General features: G+C 34.4%; 1 protein-coding gene across 1 annotated transcript in view; it reads right to left on the bottom strand.

The window, feature by feature from the left end:
* Positions 1-4,242: 4,242 nt before the first annotated feature.
* The window catches only part of SI (sucrase-isomaltase), a 96,380-nt gene continuing 91,794 nt past the window's right edge, over positions 4,243-8,828 (bottom strand). The window contains exons 45-47 of the mRNA XM_036083581.2: positions 8,006-8,055; positions 7,605-7,772; positions 4,243-4,361 (exon numbers count right to left, since the gene is read on the bottom strand). Coding sequence (XP_035939474.2) covers positions 4,293-4,361; positions 7,605-7,772; positions 8,006-8,055 — 287 coding nt within the window. The 3' untranslated portion in view covers positions 4,243-4,292. The remainder of the gene's footprint in view (positions 4,362-7,604; positions 7,773-8,005; positions 8,056-8,828) is intronic.

The raw sequence follows: 8,828 nt of genomic DNA, 5'->3' as shown, positions 1-8,828 counted from the left end.
TGATATGTCACACAAGACTCCACCTTTACTAGCAGACTTCCTCCAGAAATTCTCCTTGCTGCACTAAGTTAAGTGGCAATGTAAAGGAAGCATACATAAGGAACTGTGGGTGGCCCCTGGGAAGTGAGGTTAATATCTAGAAGCTGAGGGCAGCCTGTAGCTGGCCACCACCAAGAGAGTAGCTTCTCAGTCCTACTGATGCCAGAAAATGAATTTTGCCAACAACCTAACTGAGCTTGGAAGTAAATTCTTTCTCAGTCTAGTCTCAGGATGAGAACATAACCCAGCCAACCTTTTGATTTCAGCCTTGTGAGACCTGAGCAGAGGCGCCAACTAAGCCAGGACCCACCTCCTGACTCTTGCAAACTATGAAATTATAAAATTGAATTCTTTTAAACTGCTAGGTTTGTGATAATTTGTTACAAAGCAATAGAAAACTAATGTGCGAAAAGTTGTTTTGATATCCTGAAGTTCCCCAGAGTAAATTAGTTCTTCCTTGCCTAGACAAGAGGAAGTTAGTGTCTGTGGAGGATATTATAAGGTGAAACAGCAGTGGTACAGAACAGAGCCATGGATGGTCTCAGGTTGTTTAGGAGAGACAAGTATAGGCATCTCGTTTTTATGTGAACGGCTACAAGTAACTTATCATTCCCTCTTAAAATGTATACTTGGAAGCCTCCACACTCTCATATATGAAATATGACATTGAGAACTAAACAATTGCTGCAGTAATAGTTCCATTACACAAATTAGCTTTATATTTAAAGCTAACATACTTTGACTGGTTTCATCATGGGACCAAAATTTCTTCTTACAAAAAGTGACTTAGGATCCGTAAAAAGTATTGTCAGTAAGAACTCCACTAGGACAGACAATATCTCTACTTCTGTGCTACCAGAGTCAAAAGTGATGCCTTTTATATTACTGTATTTTTTTTTTCTCTAGGAAGTGGAAGGAATGGAATAGAACTACAGCTGCAATTGATTTAAAAAAAAAAAAAAGCAAATCAATCATATTAGTCCAGAGAAGCAGGTGTTGGGTATTTTTGTGATTTAGAGAGTTTTTTTTTTTTAAGATTTTATTTATTTGACAGAGAGAGACACAGCGAGAGAGGGAACACAAGCAGGGGGAGTGCGAGAGGGAGAAGCAGGCTTCCCGCAGAGCAGGGAGCCCGATGTGGGGCTCGATCCCAGGACCCTGAGATCATGACCTAAGCTGAGGGCAGATGCTTAACGACTGAGCCACCCAGGCGCCCCTAGAGAGTGTTCTTATTGTTTCCTGTCCTCAAAAATGATGATGGAATAGTCTTGTTTTTGTCTTGCTCCACTGTGGTTTAGTGTCTGGGAAAATGTTTATTTTCAGTAGAAAAACATCATGGCTTAATTTTTAGAGCCAAACCAACTCCAAGCTGACAGCTGTCAATGATGTTTTTTTTTTTCTTTTCAACAACAAGCAGCAAATATGCTTGTATGTACCTCTTTGTTCACCTCTTTTAAAGTATCTCAAGATTGGAACTCTGAGTCAAAGGGGATACATAAACTTAATTTTACTGAATACTACATGATTGCCATTCAAAAATGGCTATGCTTATTTATAGTCACATCTTTGGTGACTGGATTCCTTGCCAGCATCTGATTTTATTATTTATAATCTGTTTGTAAATTCTCCTCAATTTCTATATTTCTTAGCAGTAAACTTAATTTACTTTTATTGTTGTTATCATTATTATTGCCATTATTATCATTATTATTGTTTTCCCTGGTCCTTGTATTCTGAGTTATGAATTGTCTTAAATATTCCATAGTAACAGTATTCTTTTTTTTTTTAAAGATTTTATTTATTTATTTGACAAAAAGAGACACAGCGAGAGAGGGAACACAAGCAGGGGGAGTGGGAGAGGGAGAAGCAGGCCTCCTGCAGAGCGGGGAGCCCGATGCGGGGTCTGATCCCAGGACCCTGGGATCGTGATCTGAGCCGAAGTCAGACGCTTAACTGACTGAGCCACCCAAGTGCCCCAACAGTAACAGTATTATAACATTTTTCTTTTCTTTTTTTTTTTTTTTAAAGATTTTATTTACTTATTTGACAGAGTGAGAAATAGCGAGAGCAGGAACACAAGCAGGGGGAGTGGGAGAGGGAGAAGCAGGCTTCCTGCCGAGCAGGGAGCCCGATGTGGGACTCGATCCCAAGACCCTGGGATCATGACCTGAGCCAAAGGCAGACGCTTAACGACTGAGCCACCCAGGCGCCCACATTTTTCTTTTCTTTAACCTTTGACCCTCCTCTCCCATTTCTCTTATCCCCCCAGTTCTCCCCCACCTCTGGCAACCATCAATCTGCTCACTACATCTATGAACTTGTTTTTTGTGTGTTTGCTTGTTTTTAAGGTCCACATATAAGACACTATACGGTACTTGTCTTTCTCTGTATGATTTCTTTTACTTAATATAATGTCCTTAAGGTCCAACCATGTTGCCACAAATGGCAAATAAGATTTCATTCTTTTTTATGGCTGAATAATATTCTGTTGTGTGTATATATATCACAATTTCTTTATCCATTCATCCATCGATTGATGTTTGAATGGATTGTTAAATTGTTTCCATATCCTGGCTATTGTAAATAGTGCTGCAATGAACATGAAGTGTATATATTTTTTGAGTTAATATTTTTGTTTTCTTCAGATAAATACCCAGAAATAGAATTGCTGTATCTTATGATAGTTTTATTTTTATTTTTTTGAGGAACCTCTATACTATTTTCCATAGTGACTACACCAATTTACATTCCCACCAAAAGAGCGCAAGTGTTCTCTTTTCTCCACATCCTCAACACTTGTTATTTTTTTCTTTTTTTTATAATAACCATTATTATCTTTATTATTGTTTCACCAGTCTTTGTATTCTGAGTTATGAGTTGTCTTAAGGATTCCATTATAACAATATTTTAATTTTTAATTAGAAAAAAATTATATTGAGTTACAGATATTACTTAAGTAAATTCGAAGAAATCTAAGTGTTAAAAATACTAATGAATACTATTTTATTTTATTTTATTTTATTTTTTAAGATTTTATTTATTTGTCAGAGAAAGAGAGCACAAACAGAGAGAGCGGCAAGCAGAGGGAGAAGCAGGCTCTCCGCCGAGCAAGGAGCCTGATGCAGGACTCGATCCCAGGACCCTGAGATCATGACCTGAGCTGAAGGCAGACGCTTAACCAACTGAGCCACCCAGGCGTCCCATGAATACTATTTTAGACCATGATTTAGAGTCTTCCAACCTACATGAATGTGCTAGAATGTTTTATTTAACCAAATAAATAGAATAAACTTTAATATATTTTCTCTAATTTAATAAATTAAATATTTAATATTTAATATAATTTAAAATTAATATTTTTTAGCAAAGCTAAAAAAGAAATTTGAATTTCTGCTATGGACTGAATGCTTAAGTCCCTCCAAAATTCTTTGGCTGAGCCCCTCATCTCCAGTATACTAGCATTTGGAGATGACACCTTTGGGAGGTAATTAGGTCATGAGGGTAAACCCCCATGAGTGGGATTCGTGCCTGTAAGAAGAGACAACAGGGAGCTTGTTTCTTTTCTTTCTGCTCTTCACCATGTGAAGATAACAAGGGGAAGATGGCCATCTGCAAAACCAGGAAGAAGGTCCTTCCCAGACACCAAATCTGCTGCCACCTTGTTCAGACTCCCGAGCCTCCGGAACAATGAGAAATAAATGTTTATTGCCCAAGCTACTCAGTCTATGACAATTTGTTACAGCAACCTAAACTAGGACAATTTCCTTTTGGAAAATAAAGAGAAATGTATACTTTCTATGCTTATATACATTTTATTTTCTGTTTTTTAATTAAATGTACATACTAAGAATTAAATCTGATGACAACTATTGTGACATGACTTAAATTTACTAAACATTGAAGAAAATATTGTATACAATTACACAAAAAATTCATTTAAAAATCACCTGTTCTAATGTCTTAGTTACACACATATATATTTAGTAACTAGTTTGTAGTTTTGGCTGATACTTAGCAAGGTAACTAGAACTATTTAAATCCTGCTCAATATGTTAAAAAATTGGATCCAGAACACATTAATATAATAAAATTAGTATTAATATTATTGTACGTTGTGGAATAACTTTAAATAGATGTTATGAAATTCATATTTTATACAATATAAGAAACCAACAAAAAGAGAAAACTATAAATACAGTGAAACTTAAATCCAGGTGTTAATTTCCCTTTGACAACTGGAGTTGATGGTGATCTCATGACCAGATGATTTGTATTGGTTCATCTAGAATAACATTATTCACTGTCAGATCAATATTTAATATCTAAAAACAAAGTAAAATGGTAATTATTGTTTAATCAGAACAGTGTTGTTTTTTAACAAAGATTATTTCCATATATAAATTCTCTCTAAGTTACAGAATAGTCTTTGTTTCTCTCTTTTTGATGAATTTTTATTCCAGAGCATTCGCAACTATTTCAGTAATAATCTCACCCAACCCACTCATTATACAGATAAAAATAAATCCTAGAGAGGTGGAATGGTTGTTAAAAGACTGTGAAAACTAAAACTATTAACCAATTATCTTGATTTCTATTATTTTATTCTTTCTTCATATTCCTAAACATGGAATTATTTATAATCGCATTACATAAATCTCTATGCTTCTTGCCCTCAAATACTAGGGCACATTTACACACAAAAATTAGACTGGAAATATGTTTTCTTTTGTATCAGTCCCAAAATGCTTTAGGATGCTGAATTTATTGCTAATAATTTCAATTTTGTTGTGTTAGTTTCTTTCACTGGACAGAATCTCAATTAGACCATGTAGGGACTAATTATGGAGGTGACTAATTGAGCAGCTGTAGTCAATCATCTGTAATATTTTTATGATATGATGATTTCATTAGACTTTACCATTGCTTTTTCTCCAAAGCACTCACATGACTTTCCTTTTTTTTTTAAGATTTTATTTATTTATTTGACAGAGAGAGACACAGCGAGAGAGGGAACACAAGCAGGGGGAGTGGGAGAGGGAGAAGCAGGCTTCCCGCTGAGCAGGAAGCCTGATGCAGGGGCTCGATCCCAGGACCCTGGGATCATGACCTGAGCCGAAGGCAGACGCAACTGAGCCACCTGGGTGCCCCTCACATGACTTTCTGTGCCTTAGCTCAGAAAATTTAGATTCAATTATCAAATATGCAAGAGAAGAGGAAGAGAATCAACATTCCTTTTCTGCTTACTGAATACCAGGCACTTTCTTAGGGACTTTATAAAATATACTCTTCACTAAAGCACAACATTCTAGGATTTATTTCCCACACTGTAGAGTAGAAGAGTTGAAAAAGTAAAAGTTAAATAATTTTTAAAAATACATATTAACCAGATTTGTAACTGACCCTCTTACACCAAAACCTAACTTAGTTCCTTTATATCAAAAGTGAAAAGCAACAAGTACATAAGATAATTTTAATGCCTGTACATAAGGCAAAAAACCATAATTGTTGCTAGGAAAATGTTTTAAAAATTCTATCAGTAGAGGGGCACGTGGGTGGCTCAGTTGGTTAAGCATCTGGCTTCAGCTCAGGTCATGATCCCGGGTCCTGTGATAGAGCCCAGTGTCAGGCTCCCTGCTCAGTGGGGAGTCTTCTTGTCCCTCTCCTGCTGCCCCTCCCCCTGCTCATGCTCTCCCTCTCTCTCTCTCTCTCTCGAATAAGTAAATAAAATCTTGTATCGATCCAGCAATTAAATCATGCTTTGCATGTAATTCCCACACCGATGGAGAAGGGTAACCAGGATAAAGAAATTGACCACTCTCTACTTTTAGCATATATCTATAAAGGTTGGGAACACTAGGTGCTCATAAATACTTGTTTTATTAAATGAATTTAAGAAGGAACTACTCAATTGTTAGTAGTTAAAATTAATATCTTCTTTTGGAATCACTGAGGTAATAAAATATCATAAAAATTTCTTCTTAATACTTAAAATTCTTTGTGAACTAGTTTGGAAGCAGTGGAATGAGCTTTTTTCTATAAATGATGTTTTTATACCAAGTATCTGGTCAAAATGAACTTGAAATAATACTTGACATGTTAAAATATCTAATTTAACATTGTTCACCTGACTGTATTCAGTTTATTTTTATAGTAAAAGTTAGGAGCTTTATTTTTACCAATGTAGTACTAAATAAAGAGAAAGAAAAAATATATATAGCAAATTATCCTTTTTAATCTGATTAAATTTGGGCAGTTCAAAAACACTGATTGCTAACTGTGATCGAAAACCATTGACTATCAATTCCTGGAGAATTAATTTTTCCCTTTGAAGGACTCAGTTTCTTGGTCTGCCATATGAGACCTCTGGACTAAATCAGTGATTCCCTTACCTTGCAATTTTATAAACCGGTGAAATTTTAAAAAGAAGAAAAATGGGGGTGAGGCACTGAGTTATCAACTTTTATTTTACCAAGGAAGGACATTAAGTATACAAAACTTTAACTTCCCAACCTTGATATAATTTAAAGGAATAAAAGCATTCTGATGCCAAAATAGTAATGAAGACATAGTTCTATATTAAAGGGGAAATAACACTGGCCTATAAAACAGCAGTAACAATAGGACAGCTATTAAGTTTCAACTGGATGGAATGACCTTTCAGGTGCTGTTCACCTCTCACATTTGTAAAATCTATGAGGACCTAAGACTGTGGTCCAAGATACAATTATTAATTTTTTAAGTTAAAGTCAGTCAAACAACTAGCTGTTTTATAAGTTAGGTATCTGAAGTGACTGTTGATTAAGAGCTAGTTATTTTTATCAAGCTATAAACACTACCAGGTACATACACACACACAATTTTAGTGGTAGAGACATAGCCTTGTACTTGGATCATTTATAACAGTTAGCTGTTGACTAGAATATATGTTATTTTAAATCTACCTTTTTGGGACACAGATTCCAGAATTTAGAATTGGAAGGAGCTAAAGAGATTGTTCACTTGCATATTCTTATTGAATTTGAAAGAAAAAGAAGGCTTAAAATTATTTGTTCTAAGTAAAAAACTAATTATCGGCAGCAACTGGACTTTAACATAAAAATCCCAATACCTTGTCTATTGTATGAATCATACCTTTATACACCTGTATGTGAAATTATTCATGAGTGCCAATAGACATTTCTATTAATTGTGCAAGGATTCCCAAATATATTTTATCCAAGATGTATTAAATATTTAAATGTAAACATTCTATAATTGAAAAAATATATATATTTTGAGGCACTTTACCATATAGGGATAACAATGACTTAGAGGCTTAATGTAAATTTAATCTTGCTTTGATTATGTCAGGAAAATTGTAACACAGATGCCACTAGGTTGATTTGTATGACAGGTTACTAAGGATGATAATATGGAGATCCATTTGGAAGTTTAAGGAAAATGAATAAACAACAACAGAGGTCATAGGCAACCCATAATTATGTTTTGTTAGGGTTAGGTAATAGAAGACATCCATATAGATGCTTTGAAAAACTCCATTAATTTTTTTTTCTTACATCACTTACCTCTTTGTCTGGTTCTTGAGTAAATTTAACTGCTTCTGTATTTCCATTATATATGAGATTAACCTCATTAACAGAAGTCCTCCCTTTCCCCCATATGCTGATGAATCCAAGCCTCATTTCATCTTTGTTTATGTAATCATTTTTCAGTATAGTGCTTGTCAAGGTATTCTATAAAGAAAAATAACTAATTTAAACCTTTCACTTTCAAAAGCAATTAAATCTTTTAAAGCATGTATCTGTTAATCAAAATGTATTTCATAGTACAGCAAATTATTTATTCATATATTTGAAATGAGGTATGTTATACAATAAATATAAAATATGGAAATATAAAATATGGAATAAAACTTCAAATATTATTTAACACAATTGCATACAAATGATCTGACATGAATACATACCTGGTTTAAATTAAATTGTGCCGAGAAATATAAGCCTTTTTCATAGGTGTCTGTAGAGAGAAAAAAAGGTAATATATTTATATTTCCAAAGAAGAAAAATAGTAAAAACAAGAATATTTTGTTTCTCTTTCCTAGTATAAAGGGTATCAAATACCATCAAGTTATATCTCATTTTTCTCTAAGTTTACTTAACTTGTTCAAACACAGTCCAAGGAGCACTGAAATATGAAGGATGAATCATCAGAGAGGTCCCTAGAAGGACAGGGTAGGTTGGTGTGTGTGTGTATTTATGTGTAGGAGGGTAACACGAAGGAATGACAGGTCTAAAATCACCTTAACACAGCTCTGGGAGAGTGAAAAAAGTCCAAGAATAAACAGAATTGGGTGGTGATAGTGGTGGACACTTACTGGCCACTTCAATGACTCACAGTATAATCATATCTAACAAGCAAAATGAACATGATGGAAACTTATTCTAGTGTCATTTGAGAAAAATATTCAGTTGCTAGGGATTATTATAGGTCTACTGAAATCAAACTGATAAAACAGAGTTTATATCCATTTCTTTATCTAAGTATAATCTTGCCATATTTAAAATCAATTTTTAAAATAATTTTACAGCTAAAATTTAAGTGCTTACTATTTGTCAACTTTTAAGTACTTTGTCACACTGCTCTAAAAGGTATGTCCTTTTATTGTTCTCATGGTTGAAGAGGAATGTGACTTCCAGAGAAGTTAAATAAATGGCTGAAAGTGAATCACATAATTATTAACGAAATCTGGAGTCAAGTGCAGCTTTCCCTGAATTCTAAGACTGTGTTTG

The sequence above is a fragment of the Halichoerus grypus genome, chromosome 1 (assembly GCF_964656455.1).
Source record: "Halichoerus grypus chromosome 1, mHalGry1.hap1.1, whole genome shotgun sequence".
NCBI lineage: Eukaryota > Metazoa > Chordata > Mammalia > Carnivora > Phocidae > Halichoerus > Halichoerus grypus.
Note: the sequence above shows the minus strand (reverse complement) of the source record. Positions and strands in the feature narration are given on the sequence as shown.